The 25,916-nt window shown below is 44.5% G+C and overlaps 1 protein-coding gene and 1 pseudogene across 3 annotated transcripts in view; both read left to right on the top strand.

Moving 5' to 3' along the window:
• The window catches only part of LOC126161329 (solute carrier organic anion transporter family member 4A1), a 1,079,633-nt gene that overhangs the window by 950,233 nt on the left and 103,484 nt on the right, over positions 1 to 25,916 (top strand). For all 3 annotated transcript variants that reach the window (XM_049917087.1, XM_049917085.1, XM_049917086.1), the window contains one exon: positions 16,373 to 16,494. In XM_049917087.1, the coding sequence (XP_049773044.1) occupies positions 16,373 to 16,494 (122 nt within the window). The remainder of the gene's footprint in view (positions 1 to 16,372; positions 16,495 to 25,916) is intronic.
• On the top strand, positions 4,852 to 4,969 carry LOC126163438 (5S ribosomal RNA; annotated as a pseudogene).

The raw sequence follows: 25,916 nt of genomic DNA, 5'->3' as shown, positions 1-25,916 counted from the left end.
ATAATATTTGTGTAGTACATCAATTACTTTGTCCGTTAGTCTTCCAGCACATTTTATTGACTTCCATCATACTGTCAACGAAAACTAGTATCAGAAACAAAGGACTGATTTGTTTATTCGTGATTCCAACTTCTGAGACGTAGCAGTAGGCACAAAAAAAAAGCAACACAGCCTTCTAGACTGTGTAGTTCCCAAGATGTGACTGCTCAACTGGCAGAATATGCGTAGCCGCGAAATTTGACAGTCACACGACAACATTCAAAATATTATATGAAGGCATCACAATTGTCTGATTTTAATGCATTATATACCAAAATGTTCAGGAAAGTCCAAAGTACATTATGGACTAGAAAAGAGAAAATGTCAAATTTAAACGAATTTCACGTACAATGTCCCCTGAACCGTGCTATGCTGCCCTTGCAACTCGACGATCATGGCGGGTGTGTGTGCTGCATGACGCCCAGAATCTCGTCTGTGGGTGTGAGAATGTTCACGTGATATCTCTTACCAGCATCGTTGTACAACCGACTCTGCACGTCCAACTTGTGTGGCAGTTCTCCGAAAGGACCATCCCGCCACTCGGAAGGCCACAAGGAGTCTCTTTCAAATTCGCTCTGTTGGCTGTAGGAAGCAAGAGTGCGTCTCCGTGGCATGGTTTCCTGCTTGCTTCATACGACTGCACCACCCTGCTTTCTGGCGGTGAGCGTTCCCTATTAAAGGGTAGACACAAATGGAGGTCTGGTAGCTATGCCACTACGGTGTCTGTTGCCGGACGACTTAGAACCGTTATCAGTACATGTACTCTCCACCATTTGGCATATTCCGTCTACATCTTCATCTACATCTACATTTATACTCCGCAAGCCACCCAACGGTGTGTGGCGGAGGGCGTTTCACGTGCCACTGTCATTACCTCCCTTTCCTGTTCCAGTCGCGTATGGTTCGCGGGAAGAACGACTGCCGGAAAGCCTCCGTGCGCGCCCGAATCTCTCTAATTTTACATTGGTGATCTCGTCGGGAGGTATAAGTACGGGGAAGCAATATATTCGATACCTCATCCATAAACGCACCCTCTCGAAACCTGGACAGCAAGCTACACCGCGATGCAGAGCGCCTGTCTTGCAGAGTCTGCCACTTGAGTTTGCTAAACATCTCCGTAACGCTATCACGCTTACCAAATAACCTTGTGCCGAAACGCGCCGCTCTTCTTTGGATCTTCTCTACCTCCTCCGTCAACCCGATCTGGTACGGATCCCACACTAATGAGCAACACTCAATTATAGGTCGAACGAGTGTTTTGTAAGCCACCTCCTTTGTTGATGGACTACATTTTCTAAGGACTCTCCCAATGAATCTCAACCTGGCACCCGCCTTACCAACAATTAATTTTATATGATCATTACACTTCAAATCGTTCCGTACGCATACTCCCAGATATTTTACAGAAGTAACTGCTACCAGTGTTTGCTCCGCTATCATATAATCATACAATAAAGGATCCTTCTTTCTATGTATTCGCAATACATTACACTAGTCTATGTTAAGGGTCAGTTGCCACTCCCTGCACCAAGTGCCTATCCGCTGCAGATCTTCCTGCATTTCGCTGCAATTTTCTAATGATGCAACTTCTTCGTATACTGCAGCATCAACCGCGAAAAGCCGCATGGAACTTCCGACACTATCTACTAGGTCATTTATATATATTGTGAAAAGCAATGGTCCCGTAACACTCCCCTGCGGCACGCCAGAGGTTACTTTAACGTCTGTAGACGTCTCTCCATTGAGAACAACATGCTGTGTTCTGTTTGCTAAAAACTCTTCAATCCAGCCACACAGCTGATCTGATATTCCGTAGGCTCTTACTTTGTTTATCAGGCGACAGTGCGGAACTGTATCGAACGCCTTCCGGAAATCAAAGGAAATGGCATCTACCTGGGAGCCTGTATCTAATATTTTCTGGGTCTCATGAACAAATAAAGCGAGTTGGGTCTCACACGATCGCTGTTTCCGGAATCCATGTTGATTCCTACAGAGTAGATTCTGGGTTTCCAGAAATGACACGATACGCGAGCAAAAAACATGTTCTAAAATTCTACAACAGATCGATGTCAGAGATATAGGCCAATAATTTTGCGCATCTGCTCGACGACCCTTCTTGGAAACTGGAACTACCTCTGCTCTTTTCCAATAATTTGGAACCTTCCGTTCCTCTAGAGACTTGCGGTACGTGGCTGTTAGAAGGGGGGCAAGTTGTTTCGCGTACTCTGTGTAGAATAGAATTGGTATCCCGTCAGGTCCAGTGGACTTTCCTCTGTTGAGTGATTTCAGTTGCTTTTCTATTACTTGGAACTTATTTCGATGTCAGCCATTTTTTCGTTTGTGCGAAGATTTAGAGAAGGAACTGGAGATCAAAATCAACGTCTTCTTTGGAGGTGTACTAATTTTTTATTGGCAGTGTATAATCATTGTTACGATCATAAAAGTTATCAAAGAACCAAAAATCAATCGAAATTCAATAAAAGTTCAACCAAATATACGTGTGTTTTCATCATATTATCTTTCAAATGTAACATGTATGAAATAAAATGACTATTTAAAAAAAATTATAAATTAAAAAAGAAAAGAACGTGAGTGGACCTCGATGCAGCGATCGACCGATAAATTTGATTGCAATCAAGTATTCGAATGAAGCGTTTCGAATATGGTTTTGAATTCACCATATTCAGTAATATATGGCACTATGTGACAATATCGTTTATTTTTGAGAGATGCCTGAAGGTGCTATCGCATGTCACTGTATGGAATTCAAAAGTGTGTAAGTAGGCTGTTTAGGTTTTTATGTTGTTAACGCCACGCAGCGCTCTGTATGAAAATCACTGACTGTGCTGTGTGCAGTCTGTGGCTAGTTGGCATTGTTGGAATATCCACTTGTGTAGTGTTGGCAGTTGGACGGGAACAGCGCGTAGCGTTGGGCAGTTTGAGGTGAGCCACCAGATGTGGTGGATGTGGGGAGACAGTTGCCAGAGTTTTGAGCGGACGATCTGGACGTGTGTCCGCCAGATCGTCTATCAAAATCTTTCATTTGCTAACATACCTATCAGTAGTTAGTGCCTTCAGTAGTTAGAATCTTTTAGTCAGCTGGCAGTATTGTCGCTCGCTGTATTGCAGTAGTTCGAGTGACCAAGATTTTTGTGAGGTAAGTGGTTGATGAAAGGTATAGGTTATTGTTAGTCAGGGCCATTCTTTTGTAGGGATTATTGAAAATTAGATTGCGTTGCGCTAAGAATATTGTGTGTCAGTTTAGTGATGATCAGAAGAAGTAAAGAGAGAGCTGTCTTGAGTACGTTCAGTTTTGGTCAGCTGTTTGAAAATCAAATAACGTAGAAGTTTACCAGCACTGTCAGTCATAATTTTTCTAAGGGGATGTTTCACGTGTATATTTTGTAATGGAAGGGATCAAACCTATATTCAGGACAGTGGAATTAAAATGTCCTGTGGTACCTCTCCTGCTCCCAGTTGACCGGTTTGCATAGTTGAATGCCGAAACTGGTAATCAGAATAAAATAAAATGGAACAAAGTAACGTCTCAATTACACGGCTGTTGGCGAATTTCATTGATGATTGCACATTATGTTATCGTAATGGACAACTGGAAGTATGCAAAATTTGGAGTAAATCGGTGATCCGAACGTCGTGGCCTCCCTTTTTTTTTAGTAAGAGCTGTGAGTTTTTTAAAGGGGGAGTAGGCTATGAGGGAGGGGGAGGGGGCAGAGAGAGAGAGAGAGAGAGAGAGAGAGAGAGAGAGAGAGAGAGAGAGGTTGGATGGAGGGTTGAAGGAGCGTAAATCAGGCCGCCGCAGATTGTGGAACTGTTTGCTAACTGGGGTTTATTGGCGTCGGCGGGAGGCGCCAGTAGATAAGGTTTCACGCACAGTGCTTCCCTGCGTCACGACGGGAGGGGGACGCGAGGGGCCAAACACACTTTGCTGGCCCACGGGGGCCCCTCTGTTGCTGCAGGCCGGCGTCTCTGGGCGACTCCATTATTGCGGCCGGAATACGGAGCGCTCCCCCTGCGTGGCGTGGCGTGGGTGGAGGGCGCCCCTCTGGAGATCTGTTGCTCTTGATTACTGCCGCCGCGACCGTCTTTTGTCCCGCGCGACTGCGTCACTGCGGCGAGGGGCCGGCGCGCCGGGAGCGTCAAGTGTGTAAACGCTATGAATCAGCGTGGGGGGGCGGATATTACAAGTGTATTAGCCTCATATGCTCCGCGATAGCATCGGGCGGGCAGTCTGTCTTGTCTGCGCGCCTGCCTTCCATCTCCACTGCGTCCCCAGTAGCTAACAGGACTCAACAGTTGCCCGCAGTATTATTGACTTCGCAGACAAAAGCCTGCGGCGATGCGGATACGTGACGGTTTATCTGCGGGTATTCGCAATAATAATTGCTTTATGGTTAAAAGTTAGGTGACCGTGTCAGTATTACGATTTTCGTCTTTTTTTTAAAAAATATTCCAGGCGATCATTAATAATAATAACGCAAGGGTGCATTTTTAAAATTTTTGCCCGGTGATTTCTCAAAACCATGTAATCTAGAAGTACTTTGTAATGCTGATTCTGAAAGTTAGCTTTATTTTGTCCTATCACGTCATGATTTCCCACCATACGTCGTATTTCAAAGATTTAAGTAATTGAAGCACAAATATTAAAACTAAAATTTTAATCAACTTTTATATTTCTAAAATTATCGTTTAATTTTTTAGGCATACACTAATAATACTACGAGAGCGTACTGACAGCAATGTCTTTGGATTTTTTATGTGAAAACTCTTAAATAAAACAATATTAACGTACTGGGCAACAGCCTTGCCGCAGTGGATACACCGGTTCCCGTCAGATCACTGAAGGTAAGCGCTGTTGGGTATGGCCGGCACTTGGATGGGTGACCATCCGGGTCGCCATGCGCTGTTGCCATTTTTCGGGGTGAACTCAGCCTCGTGATGCCAATTGAGGAGCTACTCGACCGAATAGTAGCGGCTCCGGTCAAAGAAAACCATCGTAACGACCGGGAGAGCGGTGTGCTGACCACACGCCCCTCCTCTCCGCATCCTCATCTGAGGATGACCCAGTGGTCGGATGATCCCGATGGGCCACTTGTGGCCTGAAGACGTTTTTTTTTTATTAACATTCTACGTCTTTATTCTTCGTGTCTGCATATTTATTCCTCAGCATAGTCTCCCTGGCGGTGAGCACATGTCTCGCAACGAGAGAACGGTTTTTTTTATGCCTTCATTGTGGAATGTTTGATTTCGTTGACAGAGCCACAATCTCACATCTGCTTCTGCGATGGTGTTCTTTAAGCGAAAATCGGGTTGGAAGAAGTCGCGGCTTCATGGAGCACTATTGATGACAGTGAACCCAAGGCGTCGGATTGTCGAAGACGTCGAAGCGCTTGTCTGCGGTCTGGCATTGCCAAGCTCAAGGAGAGACTGTTCTGCACGTTTCGTTTTCTGCGGTTAGAAACCTGATTACAGCAAGCTGTTTCTCACGCATCGACATAGTTACAAGCCGCCATGTTACACGCTACAGTTCGAAGGCCTCTAGCAACAGAGGGAAATCAAGGAAGTCGATCGTGTAATATGCATCACATGTAACACTTCCACCGATATTGAGAACGGATAAACAGTTCGGAGGCATTACTTTTCAGCAAGCCCTCGTACAAATACTTTCCTTGGCAACATTTAATTTTCAAACACTCTCTCTTTTCATTTTCTCGCAGAACCTTTACCTTTACTGTACCTCTTGAACATCCAACAACAGCAGGGGTGGTGGCAAGGGGAGGGGCTAAGAGAGCTATAGCCCCCCCCCCCCCCGCCCCCATGCGGTATAATATTACACTGGATAAAATGACTTAAGAAATCAGCGAACATATTACTCCAACAGATTCTGTCATTTTTTTAAATAATTATGTAGCAATATAGAGGACAATATATTTCAAACACATTTCAACAAAAGAATAAGAGTGGAAAATAGCTTACTATCTAAACCAATTAATATCATTTCACTTAAAATAGGCGTCGTATTATTTATTAAAACTTTTTACCCTGAACTCCAAAATAGTTACGAAAAACTTCTTTAAGCAACACTAAATTTTACCAATTTTTTTTTTGTTAAGCGATATTCCATTCCCCCAGACCCCCTCCCCCCCGTTAGCTCCTCCCCCCCCCACCCCCTCGACCGTCTTCTAGAATCGCCCCGGAACAACAGTAACCATCATACTTTCATCTTTCCTGGCATCTCGTCTCCATATTCTTAATGTGCTGCTGGAAACGTTCTCCCGCGTCTACATTTGAATGTCATATTTTCAGACAAGTGCTCAACATGTCAATATGTGAGTGTAAGAAATAGACTTCTACACTCAGTTTTTGACAGTGTACTTGTAATGTACCTTATTCGCTCGAAATTTAACAATATCAGATGTGGAGGCAGTCTGTGCATATTTTTCTCAAAAACGTATTGTAGTCTTGAACTTGTATTCCTTCGTTAACTAGTGAAATAGAGGACCAACAATGTTTCTTGGCTGATAAAGGGAACTTCAATAAAAATTTACACCGTCTTGTGGAAGACAAAGTGCTTGAATAAGCGCAATTTCATATGTAGCGGTGGAATTAAGCGGTTCATGAAAGATGTTTCTAGATCGAAGCACAAATGTATCCGATTTGGCCAAACCTTTAAATTCTAATGCTTTTGCTTTGACTAGCTATCCCGCTCACTCAAAATGCGGCACATTTTCGTGGACCCAGCTTGCTATCCTATAAAATTCCTATAACTAAAAGTAAATTAAACTTATTCCATTAAGGGGCTCCGGAACGCCCTATACTTGCAATGTTAAAATAACGCTTATAAATTACATCTTTCCTCACAAAGTATTTGAGGTAGGAAGTTGAACTTTTTACAGATTATTTATTGGAATATCGGCTACAACTTAACACAGGGATTTTACAAAATTTTAGTTCAGTTATTAAAGATGATTTTTTTTCAATTGTAATGAAAATTCACAACATTTTTTTGCAATTTTTTATTTATATATTCAAAAATATACAGTTTTTTGGAAAAAGGCTGTGTTAAATTATGCAGAAGGTACTGTGTAACATTTACTGAAAGTTTGAAACAAATATGTTTGGAAGATCCTTAGGAAACATGTAATTAGTATGAGAAAATAAAAGTTTTGGGAATCGAGCGACAAAGATTGGATTAACTTTTTAGTGCATTCCAGGCCCATAGGATGGATTATCTTCATCCTCTGCAGACTCCTCCTCCAGCTTCCTCTTGTTCCTCCTCCTGTTTACTCTTGCTTGTATTTCTAGACTCTTTACAGCCCTGTCTGCAGCCCGAAGGCGTTCCTTGTCTAAAGCAAGCATCGCTGGTACCATGTTAGAACCTATCTTCATTCCCATATTTCTAAATACCTTGCACCTTACAATGTTGCCATCATCGAAAGTCGCAACAGCAACTTTACTTTTACTCATTATTATACTTCAACAAAACAGAGACTCAAGAAACAGAATTAATTACGTATATTTTCGAGATAACGACAGAGTAAATAAACATGAAACAATCGACAATCACACCAGCGATATATATTGAACCATCACAGGTTAGCCACAACACATACTTTATCTCACATCACTGAAATGTACCTGATGAACACGGACGTTAATAATAACACCATTTGACAGCAGTTTAACAGCGCCACAGTGGGTCACGCCCATGTAGAACACATTTCAAAAAAAATTTAAAAATAGTTGTAGTCTTCGGAATTGAATAAATTATATATCTATTAAAAGGTAATAGTCTGCAGATTCAGAAAACGCAAAAAAGTAAAAATTGAACTTTTCATGATTTTGAGCCTTTCCGGAGCCCCTTAAGAAGAAATTGTATGTGATATGAAAAATTTTGATATTAGCATAAAATAGTTAAGGGCATTTATTTTGAATGCCCTGATATACAGAAAACAACAATTACACGGGACGGAAGAAAGTAAGTTTCGCATGGTGCGTAACTACCAAGTAACATAGTTCAATGAAACTAGGATCATGCACAGAAAGAACTGACACATTAAAGTAGTGACTGGAAGATTTACGCAGTGAGACGAAACTCTTCCCGGCTCTCGGCACATGAGGGTGCGTAATGCACCCATAAGTATTGTCAGGTATGATTGTTTTGTTGATCCAGGTGTTACGGTGCGGGGAAGTATAATATTGCATGAACGTACTTACTTCCAAATCTTTTAATGCGGTACACTCACGGATCAACATTATTGTAACACGGTACTCCTTCCCCATATGCGTCTTTCCATAAGTTCATTCGGCCCTGAATTTGTGTTTATGGATGACAGTGAATCACGGCATCGAACCGTGCAGGTGGAGCACCTGTACCGTATTGAAAGATTTGGAGGTAAGTACGCCCACGCAACATCATACCTCCCCATACCATAACACCTGGACCAACAAAACGATGGTGTATTATGTACCATCATATGGCGAGAGATGGGAAGACTTTCGTCTCACTGCGTATTTTTTTCAGTAGCTTTCTGTACTCTTCTGTGTCAGTTCTTCCTATATATGATACAAGTTTCATCGAGCTATGCTACTTGGCAGTTACACATCATGCGATATCTACTTTCGTCCTTACATTTTGCACACCAGTATACGACGTCTGTTCAGAAAATTCCGGAACTTCGTTCACAAAATTTTTCTACGCTTATCTTTTACATATTGCGCATGGCCTCCTTCGAAATACTCTCCTCCACAATTAATACACCGCTCCCAACACCGTTTCCACTTCCGGAAGGTGTTGGCACGCCCTTTGTGGATCGTGCGGAGCGCCGTCTGCGAGTTTTCTTTCATCTTGTCTATTGTCGCAAATCTCCTTTATTTCAATGGGATTTTCCAGCTTTGGCAATAAAAATAAAAAGCCCGCAGGGGCCAGGTCTGGAGAGTATGGAGGATGAGGCAGCACAGTGATTTCATTTTTTGTGCAATAGTCACGCACCAGCAGGGATGAATGTGCGGGTGCGTTATCGTGATGCGCAAGAGCCATGAATTGTGTCGCGTTTTCTTGCAGGCGTCGCAACACGTCACAACAGTACCATCGATTGACAGTTTGTTCAAAATGGTTCAAATGGCTCTGAGCACTATGGGACTTAACATCTGAGGTCATCAGTCCCCTAGAACTTAGAACTACTCAAATCTAACTAACCTAAGGACATCACACACATCCATACCTGAGGTAGGATTTGAACCTACGACCTCAGCAGCCGCGTGTTCAAAAAATGTTCAAATGTGTGTGAAAACTTATGGGACTTAACTGCTAACGTCATCAGTCCCTAAGCTTAGACACTACTTAACCTAAATTATCCTAAGGACAAACACATACACCCATGCCCGAGGGAGGACTCGAACCTCCGCCGGGATCAGCCGCACAGTCCATGACTGCAGCGTCTTAGACCGCTCGGCTAATCCCTCGAGCAGCCGCGTGGTTCCGGACTGAAGCGCCTAGAACCGCTCGGCCACAGACAGTTTGTCACTGTGCCACGCGTTCATGATGAATTAATCTTTCAAAGTAAAAAAAAAAAAAAAAAAAAAAAAAACTACCAGCATGGCTTCGTTTGACCAGACCTGACGAGCTTTTTTTTGGTCTTGGAGAAACTTTCCCGATGATTGAACGTTGGACTCAACATCATAACCGTAAACCGACGTCACATCACCAGTTATGATTCTCGTTGGCATTTGCGCGATCCAAAAGCTTTTCACAGATTCGTGGACTGTGCGGCTGGTCCCGGCGGAGGTTCGAGTCCTCCCTCGGGCATGGTAGTGTGTGTTTGTCCTTAGGATAATTTAGGTTAAGTAGTGTGCAAGCTTAGGGACTGATTCCCATGAAAATAAGTCTAAGTGAGGAACAAAATTCGTCTTTTTACCTCAGCAAAACGGTGGCATCTCTCCGGAGGACGGGGGTGAAATGTCACACTCCACGACTAGCACAATATGTCCGAAGCTCGGAAACTGCGGATGGCAACATACACCACAAAGTAGCCATTATGCTAAACATGTGTAACGTTCACCTCTCCTTCTTTATTCATACGCTCGCAAGCACTTGAAAATATCTGTGCACCATTAAAAAGGCGTCCGCTTTAGCGCTTACCTTGTATTTATTGGTTTAAAAGCTGAGAAACAGTAAACACAGTCTATTAGCCGCATACGCAGCTGCCTTCCCGCCACACTAGTGCCACACACGATAGGATCGCCATCTGTTACCACCTGTCATAGCAGCTTTAAGCGTATTCTCACTATTGGCTCTACGAGGGCAATCCCAAAAGTACAGTGTCCCGAATTTACAAACAACCGTTTATTTTCTATAATAGTTACATCATTTTAAAGGTTGGAAGAATGATTTACTTTTCTATGTAATAGTCATTTCGGTCGATGCATTTTTGTAGACGCTGTGGCAGTTCTACAACGCTCACGTCTACATCTGCATTTATACAGATACTCCACAATCCACCGTATGGTGCTTGGCGGAGGGTACACTTTACAACCACTAGTCATTTCCTTTCCTTTTCCACTCACAAAGAGAGCGAGGGAAAAACTACTGTAAGTATGCCTCCGATTGGGCTCTAATTTCTCGTATCTTTATCTTCGTCGTTCTTAGGCGCAAGTCACGTTGGCGGCAGTAGAACCGTTTGGCAGTCAGCTTCAAATGCCGGTTCTCTAAATTTTGTCGATAGTGTTTCTCGAAAATAACGTCGCCTTCCTTCACTGGATTCCCGAGTCATCTCTGTAACACTTACGTTTTGTTCGAACCTACCGGGAACAAATCTAGCTGCCCGCCTCTGAACTGTTTTGATGTATTCCTTCAATCCGACCTGGTTGTTGTTGTGGTCTTCAGTCCTGAGACTGGTTTGATGCAGCTCTCCATGCTACTCTATCCTGTGCAAGCTTCTTCATCTCCCAGTACCTACTGCAACCTACATCCTTCTGAATCTGCTTAGTGTATTCATCTCTGGGTCTCCCCCTACGATTTTTACCCTCCACGCTGCCCTCCAGTACTAAATTGGTGATCCGTTGATGCCTCAGAACATGTCCTACCAACCGATCCCTTCTTCTGGTCAAGTTGCGCCACAAACTTCTCTTCTCCCCAATCCTATTCAATACTTCCTCATTAGTTATGTGCTCTACCCATCTAATCTTCAGCATTCTTCTGTAGCACCACATTTCGAAAGCTTCTATTCTCTTCTTGTCCAAACTATATACCGTCCATGTTTCACTTCCATACATGGCTACACTCCATACAAATACTTTCAGAAATGACTTCCTGACACTTAAATCTATACTCGATGTTAACAAATTTCTCTTCTTCAGAAACGCTTTCCTTGCCATTGCCAGTCTACATTTTATATCCTCTCTACTTCGACCATCATCAGTTATTTTGCTCCCCAAATAGCAAAACTCCTTGACTACTTTAAGTGTCTCATTTCCTAATCCAATACCCTCAACATCACCCGACTTAATTCGACTACATTCCATTATTCTCGTTTTGTTTTTGTTGATGTTCATGTTATATCCTCCCTTCAAGACACCATCCATTCCATTCAACTTCTGTTCCAAGTCCTTTGCTGTCTCTGACAGAATTACAATGTCATCGGCGAACCTCGAAGTTTTTATTTCTTCTCCATGGATTTTAATACCTACCCCGAATTTTTGTTTCCTTTACTGGTTTCCGACCTGGTAAGGACTCCAAACACGAGAGAAGTACTCACGAACAGATCACATCAGCGTCCTTTCTGCGGTCTCCTAAAGGTGAACCACTCTTTCCTAAAATTCTCCCAATAAAACGAAGTCGAAAGCATACGCCTTTCCTACTACGGCTCTAACATGCTCGTTCGAAACGTTTGCAACGTTACGCCCAGATATTTAAACGACATGACTCTGTCACACAGGACACTAATAATACTTTATCCGAACATTACAGGTTTGTTCGTCCTAGTCAACCGCATTAACTTACATTTTTCCACATTCAGAGCTAGCTACCATCAATCACACCTAATGGAAATTTTGTCTAAGTCGTCCTGTGTCTTCCTACACTCACTCAAGTTCGACACCTTACCATACACTAGAGATGGGCAAACTGAAACACGTAAATGTTTCGAAACAAATGAAACAGTACAATGTAATGTTTCGATACGGTGTTTCGAAACAGTGAAACAGTTTGTTTTGTAATCTAATAAACCTACACATTTTATCATCTTGAATGTCTACTGTATAAGTATGTCCATATAAACACAAATGAGGTGCGAGAGCGCTAATCATATCGCAGAAAGTATGAAACTATCACTTAGGCGTCTTTGCAGTTTCGTATTTCCTGCAGCAAATGCGCTGCTTTTGTGTCATGTGACTTTCATACTTTTCAATTGGCTGAGGAAAGCCTTAGGTGAAGACAGAAGAACCACCACGAACGGAACTGGAGGTGGAGCAAACTGCAGAAACAACAGATATGCTACTGGGATTCCCACATTCCATTAGTATGGCTAATATACCCATCCTGCTAATTTCCATGCACACAAAGGGAATCATTGTGGATAATAGGCACAGTGACTATAGACTCACAAATAACGCCAAATAATTCGAATAAATAACAAAATATAACAGAAAAAAAATTGTGTTTCAAGGTGTTTCGAACCGTTCCTATGAATTTACGATGCTTCCCGTTCACCATTACACTATCAGTGATATGTCACACAGATTGCTTGCAATTATACCTACATCAAATTTATATACATGTCTAATAACTGTCACTCTACGCCTTTTTTAATTTAAAATGTTGTAGTCTTACTTGCGTTTCTTAATATGATTACTGAACATGAACAGAGAAGCGTATGTTATAAAGAAAGTGTAATTTGACTGAATGATTTTCACATATTTATTATTTTGAATGCGAATAGTATGCGTTGTTTTATTGTTTGGTCAGTGTTTATAAAGCAGATGTTACGCCATTTCGGAATAGGACAGTCAGCTAGAAACGAAGCTTTATTTTCGGATATCTAGAGCTTCATGCTATTGCTTGTCAAAAGATTTCGACACTCTTGAAAGTGTTTCATGAAGTGGTATGTTGTGTTTCAGTACCTGTGCCGAGCCCGAGTCTCGTCCGGCACAGAGCGGAATGAAACATCACTGTTTCGATACAATTAGTCCGTTCCAGGCGCAGGTGGACTGAAACAGTCTTATTTTGAAACAACGATACAGTTTCTGTGTCTGGCTCGAGATCCGAGACAAGGGCGGAATGAAACACCACTGTTTCGAAACAGTGAACCATAGCCGTTCCGAAACACTGAAACAGTTCCAGGTGTCGATACACTGTATCGAAACATAGAAACAGTGGCCAAGTCTACCGTACACCACAGAATTATCAGCAAACAACCGCAGATTTCTGCCCAGCCTGATCGCCAAATTATTTATGTGCACAGAAAACAACAGCGGTTCTGTCACATCCTGGGGCGGGCTCTCCTGACGATACCCTCGCCTCTGATGAACACTCGCCGTCGCGGATAACATACTGGTTTCTATTACATAGCAGCTCTCCGCCACGTCGTTTGGGAATCGTAGAATGTCATTTTTCAGCTGGTCGTTGGAGCAGAACCGCCGTCCGACAAATGCTCCTACAACCGTGGTAGTCGTCCGGTGCCAGGTCCGGACTATATGGCGTGTGGGTGATGACGTTTCAGCCGAAGTTTAGCGGAAGATCGACGCTTTGACAGCCGAAGTGTGGGCGGGCATTTTTCTGCAGAGTACTTACGCTCTTGCTCAACATTTCCGTTCTCCCATTCTGAACTGCCCTTGTGACTTTTTTCAGTGTTTCACGTTACACGTCAGCATTTGACGTTGTCCCAACAGGCAAAAAGTAGACCTACAGTACCCCCTTCCAGTCCCAAAAACACATTTGCCGTGACTTTGCCATTGCATTCGCGGTTTGGGCGAACAGGGATGCCGCTACTCGCGTGACTGTAGTTTTGTCTCAGGTGTAGAGCGGCATGTCCAGGATTTCGTCACCTGTGACAATCGAGTCCAAGGAGTCGCCCTCTTCGTCCACATAGCGGCAAAGAGATTCGCGGAAGAATCAAGGCATTCCCGTTTGTCGTCAGCATACGCGGTATCCATCTTACACATGCCTCCCGATATTCCCACATTTACGTCAAAATCCTGTGGATAGTGTTTTGTGTAAGCTCAGGAGCGAAAATGCAGAGAGCATCCAGAGTGCTCCTCCGATCTTATACGCGTGATTTTCTCGTCTTTCGCAGCTGTGTCACAGGAAATTGACGGACTGGCTCCTTTCTTCATCGTTCGGTACGACCGCCTGTAAGCTCTCCACACTACTCGCGAAAGTTTGTGACATCCACGCACGACTGTCCATAACACTTCCTCAACTGACGATGAATTTCAATCGGTTTAACGCTTTTTGCGTTCAAAAATCGGATAAGGGGGAGAACTTCGCACTTGGTGGTAGTTTTCGGCGGAGCTCCATTTTGATTGGCTGCCAAGGTTGGACTCAGAATCCGAGCGGAGCGTGTGCGTGCTAATTAGGGACTGGAGGAAGCGCGTCTCACAAAAGTGGGGCCACCAACCACATGGACACTGAAATGTTCTCGGGTGTTCAGTAGGGTGGCGTCGTCCGAAAGGCGGGTATTTCGTTACGCCGACTTCTTACCTTCTTCAGCTGTTCCTAATGACTGATTAGTGAGTAATGTTGGATCTTTGCCTCCTTCTCCCAATCTCGCACCGCCCGCCGTCTCCAGCTCCCCCCCCCCCCCCCACGCCCCCTCCCCACGCCCTCCCCCCACCCTGATGAATACCCGAGAACTTTTCAAGACTTTTGTGGCCGGGGAAACCTGTAATCACACAACCGTATTAAGGCCAAGTTATGATTCAAATGAGCAAAAATTAGGCAAAATTCAGAAATATTTTTTGAGACAGGTCAAAGACATAGAAAGGATCTGTTTGGGGATTATGCTTGAGCATATTTTGAACTTTATTTTAGATTCTCAATACAAAAAAAAATGGCGCCCGTAATTATGGTTTGATCAAGGGCCTGCGAGTTGGAAGCACGCAGATTGCGTGCAGTGTATCCCCTCAGGAGTTATCTGAAATAAAATATGGATAACATCAGTCGATACTGCATTAAATTTATGGGAGCTTATACCTAAACACAATGAAATAACCCTAAATTTAACGATATAGTGCTAACTCCAACTTTGAGTTCGATTTTTGGGAGTTTGTTTCACTCTTTATGGCTTTACAAAAAATAGTTATTAACAACAAATTTCATATATTACAGGTATAGGCTCCCAAGAAAAGTGTTTACTTTTTGACGGTCGAAATTAGAAGTTAATAGCTTGAACAGTTTTTATTTTATGCTGCACACTGTTTTGAAAAATCGTTTAAAGGTTAGGAAAAACTTAAATGTTATTATTAGTTCAATTTGCATGAAAACTACATTTTATTAGATATTTTTGACGTCGCTTAACACAAATCTGAAGTTAAATTTACAAAATCCAAAGTCTGAAAATGGCTAATCCTTTTTTTCTGGACCAAAAAATATTTTTTGACCAGTTTCGACCAAAATTTGACCAAAAAAAGTATTTTTACTTACGTTGTAGTCTGCAACTCCAGGATCGTGTATCAACCCTTCCTGTAACTCGAATTGTTGCTGGGAGAGAAAAGCCGAGCTGGCTGGGCTGAACATGCTGCGTTCAGCAGCTTGCTCTCGTTGCTCGTCATCTTTTTCGAGGAATATGTTTGCATGGATACTGGATTATAAATCATTTTGTAAACGTGCATTAAGGCACAACAAGTTTTCTGAGATGGACTTTTCTGGCTGAGAGCGTGCCACAGCGGCCGTGACACTGCTTCGAACAATGGGCTGTAGAAACTTTTGTAGCGCACGGGTTAAAAATGCCTTTTCGTCCCAACATTCTAGAAACATATACCCTTCAGGAAATGGAATTAAAAAATCGAATTTTCGACCATTTTGAATGAGAACCTGCCTTAACAGTTCCTCTACATCCCTGAAAAAATAGCAGAACTTTTTCTAGAATTTCCTTTGTATACTTAAAAAAAACTTTTGTTATCGTGACTGTCGACAACTTCCACTGGCACAAGCACGAGACTATTCAGTTGCCACCAAGCTTTCTTTGTCGTGTTGTGTGTATTGTTACTGTGTCATTTTGTATCACACCTCAGTCTACTGGCACGTTCGCTACGCCGCAGGAGGTAACTGGAGAATGACAGCGCTGCTGACACGGTTGCCGTGCTGCTGTTGTTGCAGGATGGGCCTGACGCAGGACAGCAATGTGTGGGTGGGCGCCTGGTGGATCGGCTTCGTGCTGGCCGCCTTCGTCTGCCTCGCCCTCGCCGTGCCGCTGCTCGCCTTCCCACCGGCCCTACCGGGTAAGTCGCTCGGTCTTACATCTACCGTATTTACTCGAATCTAAGCCGCACTTTTTTCCGGTTTTTGCTATCCAAAAAACCGCCTGCGGCTTAGAATCGAGTGCAAAGCAAGCGGAAGTTCTGAAAAATGTTGGTAGGTGCCGCCACAACTAACTTCTGCAGTAGAATATATGTAGCGCTACACAGGCATCCTTTGTAGGCACAAAGATAAATACTGGCGCCAAAACCTCTGCGTCAGTAAATAAAATTAAAAAAAAATTGGAAGACGAGCTTTTTTTCTCCGCCCGAGTTTCGACCACTGCATTTTCATACATTATCCAACGAAGTAAATACAAATTCCGTATTGTTCATCTTCGAATGTAGCAGAATTTCAATGTACTACGAAAATCCGACTGGCAAGAATGGGATATGGCCAACTCTACGTTCTGAATTTTTTCCTCCCTGTGAGAAGAGACGGTTGCTAATAGGAACCTGATGAAATGTGAATCACATGCAGTATTCTCTTCACCATAAGAATAATACGAATATAAACATTTTGCCATGTATTCTTTCGTGTTTGCTTCTATCTCATTTAAATCCTGTCTGCCTAATAAACTACGAAACTAGAGTGAGACAACAGCAAACGCGGAAGAATATACGTATCGTGTCATGTTTATATTCGTATTACTCTTATGCCTAATAGTGATACAGTCAGAAATGAAGCACGGCAACTGACTAGATTTTTAAATCTAAGATGACTAATTTCTGTGCAGAATTTGATGTACTAAAGAAGCGGCCGCAAAGATTTTCAAACGGAGAAAAATTTTCGCCAAACTCTCGTTCAGAACATGTTCTATCATACGCAGTCTATTATTTGGTTCTTGTTGATCATTATCAAAGAAAGCAGCAGTGTAAGTAACAACAAATAGCAGTCTCTTGCCATTGTTTCGCTAATGAGACGATTCCTCTCTTTTTTTAATTGTAGGCGGCGGTAGCGCGCACAAAAGCAAGCCATGCCGCGAGCAGCGACAGGCCGTAAACATGCACTATCAGAATGCGACAAACAATGCATCACACAGTATAGTAATGCATTTTCAGCTTAGAGTGACTGACGTAAACACCTATAACATAGAAAACGGCACTTATCAGATCAAAGCAAAATAAGCAATCGATTCAAACCAGACGAAGCACGTGAAAAAGGAAGGGTATCCGTATAAATACGGACGGAGCGCCTGACGCATAGCAATGGCTACCTGGTAAAGCTTAACTGCTAAGCTTACGACTCGAACCAAACTACTGTAGCTGTATCGTCATTCGTTCGACCTAAATTGTGTCTCATATTACAATGGATCAACTTTGTTTCGATTTGGAGGTGCGGCCTAAAACTTTTCTCTCCCCTTGAATTTCGAGTCTCAAATTTCAGGTGCGGCTTAGATTTGGGAATTTTTTTTTTCCTTTATTTCAAGTCTCATTTTTCAGGTGCGGCTTAGATTCGGGTGCGGCTTAGATTCGAGTAAATACGGTACATCTACATCTACATCTACATTTACACTCCGCAAGCCACCCAACGGTGTGTGGCGGAGGGCACTTTACGTGCCACTGTCATTACCTCTCTTTCCCTTTCCAGTCGCGTATGGTTCGCGGGAAGAACGACTGCCGGAAAGCCTCTGTGCGCGCTCGAATCTCTCTAATTTTACATTCGTGATATAGGTATAGGTTGGCGGAAGCAATATATTCGATACCTCATCCAGAAACGCACCCTCTCGAAACCTGGACAGCAAGCTACATCGCGATGCAGAGCGCCTGTCTTGCAGAGTCTGCCACCTGAGTTTGCTAAACATCTCCGTAACGCTATGACGCTTACCAAATAACCCTGTGACGAAACGCACCGCTCTTCTTTGGATCTTCTCTACCTCCTCCTTCAACCCGACCTGGTACGGATCCCACATTGATGAGCAATACTTAAGTATAGGTCGGACGAGTTTTTTGTAAGCCACCTCCTTTGTTGATGGACTACATTTTCTAAGGCCTCTCACAATGAATCTCAACCTGGCACCTGCCTTAGCCACATGATCATTCCATTTCAAATCGTTCCGTACGCATACTCCCAGATATTTTACAGAAGTAACCGCTACCAGTGTTTGTTCCGCTATCATATAATCATACAATCAAGGATTCTTCTTTCTATGTATTCGCAATACATTACATTTGTCTATGTTAAGGGTAAGTTGCCACTCCCAGCACCAAGTGCCTATCCGCTGCAGATCTTCGTGCATTTCGCTGCAATTTTCTAATACTGCAACTTCTCTGTATACTACAGCATCATCCGCGAAAAGCCGCATGGAACTTCCGACACTATTTACTAGGTCATTTATATATATTGTGAAAAGCAATGGTCCCATAAAACTCCCCTGTGGCACACCGGAGGTTACTTTAACGTCTGTAGACGTCTCTCCATTGAGAACAACATGCTGTGTTCTGTTTGCTAAAAACTCTTCAATCCAGCCACACAGCTGATCTGATATTCCGTAGGCTCTTACTTTATCAGGCGACAGTGCGGAACTGTATCGAACGCCTTCCGGAAGTCGAGGAAAATGGCATCTACCTGGGAGCCTGTATCTAACATTTTCTGAGTCTCATGAGCAAATAAAGCCACGTACTCGTTGAACACCACGCACGAAACGCATTTCTCAGTAAGGAGCCAATTTGAATACCTTTAATAAAGACAGTGAACATTTCGGACACTACGAGGCTGGAACCACTGTGGCATGTATACCACATTGCGAGTTATATGAGGCGCAGTCAAATGAAAACCAAACACCCACCAGAACGGAACCATGGAACTGTTCCATTCAGAAGTAATCACAATACCCATTAAGATATTTATCCCATTGGGAGGAGAGACGATTAATTGCTGTTTCGAAAAACGCGGTCGGCCTGTGAGGGATCCACAACCGCACCACCTCGCCCGACTGAAACCTACGTCCATGCATGTCCTTCTTCAGGTCACCAAAGATGTGAAGATCACGCGGTGAAGGATGTGGGCAGTGCGGAGGATGTTGCAGCGTTTCTCAACCACATTGCCTCATCCGACTGACAGTGTCTAGGCGGGCATAATCATCGGATGATTCCGTCAGACATTTCCTGGGCGTTTTGACTTTATGGTGCGTCGCAGTTTATGCAAAGTGTCTTCATAGCGCTGCACATTGATTTTGGTTCCACTCTCGAAGAACTCTACGATGCGGAGGGCCCCTGCAGTCGAAGGAGGTCATCATGACCCTACCAGAACGCGTGTGAACAGCTTTGGATTTCAGAATGAGATTTTCACTCTGCAGCGGAGTGTGCGCTGATATGAAACTTCATGGCAGATTAAAACTGTGTGCCGGACCGAGACTCGAACTCAGGACCTTCACCCTTCTCGGGCAAGTGCTCAACCAACTGAGCTACCGAAGCACGACTCACGACCCGTCCTTTTGGAAGGTAGGAGACGAGGTACTGGCAGAAGTAAATCTGTGAGGACGGGGCGTGAGTCGTGCTTGGGTAGCTCAGTTGGTAAAGCACTTGCCCGCGAAAGGCATAGGTCCCGAGTTCGAGTCTCGGTCCGGCACACAGTTTTAATCTGCCAGGCCGTTTCAGCTTTGGATTTCTTTGGCAGGGGAGAGGTGGGCTGTTTCCACTGTTGGCTTTGCCACTTCCTTGAGATCGAAATTGTGGCATCACGTAATTTCATGATAACCTTCTTCTTCGACTGCAGGGCCCCTCTGGATGAGTTCCTCGAGAATGGAACCACAATCAGTGCGCAGCGGTACGAAGGCACTTTGCAGAAACTGCAGCGTGCCATGAAGTTAAAGAGTCCAGGAATACTGTCGGACGGAATCGTCCTGTTGTACCATAACGCGTGCACATACACTGCTTGTCGGCGAAGGCTATATTTCAGCGATTCGGCTGAGAAACGGTGCAACGCCCTGCGTACAGCCCAGATCTTTCACCGCTGACGTCGGCTTCAGTCGGACGAGGAGGTGCAAGAGTGGGTGAGATTGTGGACTCGTCAGCGGCCGACCGCGTCCTAGAGACAGGAACTGATCGTCTCGTCTCCCAGAGGGATAAATGTCTTAACGCGTGTGGTGATTACTTTTGGATGGGACCATTTTATGGTTTCGTTGTGGTGGATGTTCTCGGTTTTCATTTGATTGTCCCGTATACATTCAGAATAACTGTATTCGCTGCTGTAGATATGCAAGCTGCTATACAGACAAGTTTCCATTTGACTGTCCCTTATAAATTAAGAATAAGTGTGTGAGCTTGTATACTGACAGGTTTCTTACCCCATAACTGACATTTATGGATCTCGAAAGTCGGGAAGTTCTGTCAGCAGGTATAGGCGACCGCGAGTTGGGGGGGGGGGGGGGCGGAAAGAGGTGGAAGAAGCAGAAGGTAACATTCTCTGCGATAGAAGAGACTAAAGACCTGAGAAATTTCAAGATACAAAAGTTCTCCACTCCAGGAACCGGGACCTTCTCGAAATTCATGGTGACAAACACAGCTGAAGTCATAGTCATAGAATTACGATTGCAGCAATCCAGCTTCTATTGCTGTACAATGGTGTGTCACACTGGAAAGACGTGGACAGTTTGAATTCAACTGTACACTGTGAAGAAGCGATTGTACCAGGCAGTTTGAGCTTGCTTTGGGAAGTTTTTTTTTGGAAGGTTGTTTTAAGAGGTTGTCTGGCGCGAGTTGGGTCTCGCCCAAACAACACAAATACCCAGTTTTAATAAACAACTTTATTGAACTTTAAATACGCCAACCAACTCTGAAAAAAAATAGCAAGCATGAAAACAACTCATAAAATCCATTAACATTATGTGATAAAACCTGGTTGCTAGGTAACCAGAGAGCGCACAGGATAAATTTAAGTTTGTGGATGGGGACGTAAACAGTTACTGTGGGTTGCCTAATCAAACACACAACTTTATTTTTCTAAGAACCACTTATTTACACATTGGCTTAAAAGATCACAATAAACAATACGGCAGAAGGCCTAGTTAAAGAAAACCTGCGATACTTTCTGGGCTGAAGGCCCAAAACCACAGAACAAACGCAAGAACGGCTGAAGGCCTGGTTTAGAAATCAGAAGCAATTAAAATAGAAGGTAATTTTTTCCTTAAAAACATGCAATGAAAACAGTTAACGGCTGAAGGCTTACACTACACGTCTGAAGGACAACTACAATTAAGGCACATTAATAAACAATTTTTCTAAGCAAGAAAATTTCCGTTTGAACTTACAACAGAATGGCCGAAGCTTGATTAATTTATTGCACGGCTGAAGGCCACAAACAAACTTGAAACAACGGCTGAAGGCCTGAACAAGAAGTCAGATAAATAATTCAGAATAAACCCCTTGCTTCTTATTAAAATTTTTCCTTTAGAGAATACACATGGCTGAAGGCCTTATTAAGGGTTCACGCAAATCCTCAGTTGAAGGCTACACATAACACATGGAACAACTAACGGCTTAGGGCCTGGATTACAAACAATTTCAGTTAGAACAATTTCTAAGAATAAAAAAAATGCTAAAACAATCAGTGCTCAAAATTTCAATTTAACACAGCTGAAGGCCTTTATGTAAAATTATAAAAAAAAACCTTGAATTAATACATGGCCAAAGGACTCGCACAGTACTTCAACTGAAATGAAAATCACGATTTAAAACAAACAGAACAAGTGGTGCTCAGAAATGTTCCAAGGGTCGGACTGGGAAGGTAGCTCAAATGTAAGGGGAGGTGAGACAGGCAGCCAAGAGTTGAAGTTAGGTAATCGGATGGCAACCCAAACCAGGGGCGGCCCGAGGACCGACCAACAATTTAAGCAATTCCCTTCCGTCCAACCAACGCAGCAACGATGGAGAATATCGGCCGAGGACGGGAATACGAACAGCACTACGCCTACAGAAATTGGCGTCTAAAAACAGCCAGGGGGACAATAACCACTCTAAGCAAATATGAACCAAACAACTTAAAAGGCTGTCGAACTACAAGCCGTGCTGGACAGCAACAACACGACGGGGAAAAGGCACACTGCCTACAAAGTACGCTAACGACCAGGGTAGGTAACTGGAGCGTTAACGGCCACAGGGCAGAAAATACCGCTGGTGCACTTCACTGATAAGTAACAGTCAATTTAATAATTAATCACAACATAGGAAGACAGCTGCAAGATTTCACCGACTCCAACACATCATACGATGCTGCTAGCCCGAACGGCCAAGGGGCAACATCCGCAAACGAACAAAGAGGTGTCACAGTAGTTGAGGTTTCATAACAGATTAACTGGTCACTCACCTTCAGCGTCCAGGTTCGGTGGGCAACGAACTTGTCGCTCTAGCAGCTAGCACCTCACGATACAAAAGCGTGGGCACACCACCAGTGATCCCGGCCTGGCCTCGCACACCTAGACTTGCTTGCTGCTCTGTCCCAACGTACCCACTAGCTCGCAGACAGCATTAAAATAACTGCTGAATCAAACCACATAAGCGACACACGGTTCCACGGAAACACTTCCACAAAGAACTCGAACAGTACTAAAACCAGTCACTGTGGAACAACAAGAACGAATCACGAGTCGACGCACACAGAGAACCCAGATTCGGTCGGCGTACACGTCGTTCGGTGAGACGACCGACCAAACGACCAACCAACGGTCGTCCCCGCTCAGGTCTCCTTCCGTCGGACAGTGGATGTGTGTCCCCAGCGGTCGGGCGAGTACTGGCTGTGCAGACCTCAATGGAGCTGCATCCCCCAATTTCCTTGATGTCCGTTCGTAGCTCGGACACACGACGACCCGGAGACACTGGTTCGGACCCAACTGTGGAGAGGGAACGCTGGCCCATTGGCCACCCGACATCTCTGGACAAGGAAGGAACCGACCCAAGTCCCACAAGATGACCAATTGAAGGGACCCAGAAGAGGTCAGAAGATCCAATACACGTCGCCCGATGAAACGACCGACCGAACGACCAACCAACGGTCGTCCCCACTCAGGTCTCCTTCCGTCGCACAGTGGATGTGTGTCCCCAGCGGTCGGGCGACTACTGGCTGGTCAGGCCTCACTGGAGCTGCATCCCCCAACTTCCTTGATGACCATTTGTAGCTCGGACAAACGACGACCCGGAGACACTGGTTCGGACCCAACTGTGGAGAGGGAACGCTGGCCCATTGGCCACCTGACATCTCTGCACAAGGAAGGAACCGACCCAAGTCCCGCAAGATGACCAATTGAAGGGGCCCAGAAGAGGTCAGAAGATCCAATACACGTCACCCGATGAAACGACCGACCGAACGACCAACCAACGGTCGTCCCCGCTCAGGTCTCCTTCCGTCGGAGAGTCGATGTGTGTCCCCAGCGGTCGGGAGAGTACTGGCTGTGCAGACCTCACTGGAGCTGCATCCCCCAACTTCCTTGATGTCCATTCGTAGCTCAGACACACGATGACCCGGAGACATAGGTTCGGAACCAACCGTGGAGAGGGAACACTGGCCCATTGGCCACCCGACATCTCTGGACAAGGAAGGAACCGACCCAAGTCCCGCAAGATGACCAATTGAAGGGGCCCAGAAGAGTTCAGAAGACCTAATACACGTCGCCCGATGAAACGACCGACCGAACGACCAACCAACGGCCGTCCCTGCTCAGGTGTCCTTCCGTCGGACAGTCGATGTGTGTCCCCAGCGGTCGGGCGAGTACCGCCTGTGCAGACCTCACTGGAGCTGCATCCCCCAACTTCCTTGATGTCCGTTCGTAGCTCGGACACACGACGACCCGGAGACATTGGTTCGAACCCAACCATGGAGAAGGAACGCTGGCCCATTGGCCACCCATCTCTGGACAAGGAAGGAACCGACCCAAGTCCCGCAAGATGACCAATTGAAGGGGCCCAGAAGAGGTCAGAAGACCCAATACACGTCTCCCGATGAGACGACCGACCGAACGACCAATCAGCGGTTGTCCCCGCTCCAGTCTCCTTCCGTCAGACAGTGCATGTGTGTCGCCAGTGGTCGGCGAGTACTGGCTGTCCGGGCCTCCCTGGCGCTCCATCCCAAATGACTTCCTACACACGACGATCTGGAAATACTGGGCTCTTATTGATAAGCGCTGCTGCTGCCACTCACGGGCAGGCAAGCCAGCAACTCAGAACGCCAGTAAATCGAATAAGAAACGGGACGGCAGTACCGCAAAGACAAGATGTCAAGCAATAAACGGCGCGAACATGAGCCGCGCACGGCTCAATGAGACGTTTTGTAACCAAAATAAGTGTTAAAAGTTGAATGTTTTCAGAGTTTATATTCTGTAAGCCCACACTGAAGAGCACTATTCGGTGACGTTTCTGCTGAATGTTCCTGTTAATAACCAACATGATTTTCTAGAAATTTTTTGTTTACATGTCTTTTAATTTTCTGGATCAAACTAACATTATTGATAAATGATAAAAAATATTATGAATATTTTTGCCTTAAACCAAGGGACGATCAAATCGTCCCCGTGTAAGGGCCTGCTGCAACGTATATACAACGTAGCGCGACTCCGTATGGGGTATCTAATCACCGACATTTGGGCAAGGGGACATTCATGTCTTTTCGACGTGCGTGCCGTAATTTCGGAAACGTAAACTATGACGACGTTATTAGCAGATGCATCCAAAGAGGAACAACGTGCTGTTATTCTTCTCTTGGCTGCTGAAGGAAAAACGGCAGTATAGATATCCATCAGAGAATGAAGAGTGTATAGGGAGCAGCATGTCTGTCGCAAACAACCGCTATGGAATGTGCGACGAGGGTTGCTGCTGCTTCATGATAACGCACATCCCCATAGCGCAAATGCGGTTAACGTAGAAGTTGCGCCAAGTGAAGTGGGAGACATTCGAGCACACGCCATATAGACTTGATCTCTTCCCGTGCGATTATACGATTATCACGCCTACAGTCGCTTGAAAAGGGTCTTGAGGGGTCGAAGAATCCTGTCGGGCTAGGATGTGCAGTAGGCAGTTAGGGACTTTTTTATGCAACAGTACACGGTGTTTTACCAGATGGGCATTTTCAACACGGCGCCTCGGTTGGATGATTGCCTCAACGCTTACTGCGATTTTGCCTGATTGGCGTACCGATTCTGCACTCGACGGCCTTCGAACGGAAACTTTTTGGTAGACCCTTAAGCCGGGTGAGTCAGGAGGAAAGGTATATGCTTTAAGGGATTGTAGTAATTGTGATTCTGAACAAAAAAACTTCAAATGAATATATGCCCATTTCCGACATCCAGCTGTATGAAAATCATGGGCGTCAGTCATATGTCCTCCCTCACCAGCACTCATATGCAAATACAACCAAAGCAACATTAGGCAACGTAGTGTTGTCTTTAATAACCACAATTCGTTTTTCTGAAACAACG

The sequence above is a fragment of the Schistocerca cancellata genome, chromosome 2, assembly GCF_023864275.1.
Source record: "Schistocerca cancellata isolate TAMUIC-IGC-003103 chromosome 2, iqSchCanc2.1, whole genome shotgun sequence".
In the NCBI taxonomy this organism is placed as follows: Eukaryota; Metazoa; Arthropoda; class Insecta; order Orthoptera; family Acrididae; genus Schistocerca; species Schistocerca cancellata.
This window is presented reverse-complemented; position numbering and strand designations above follow the sequence as displayed.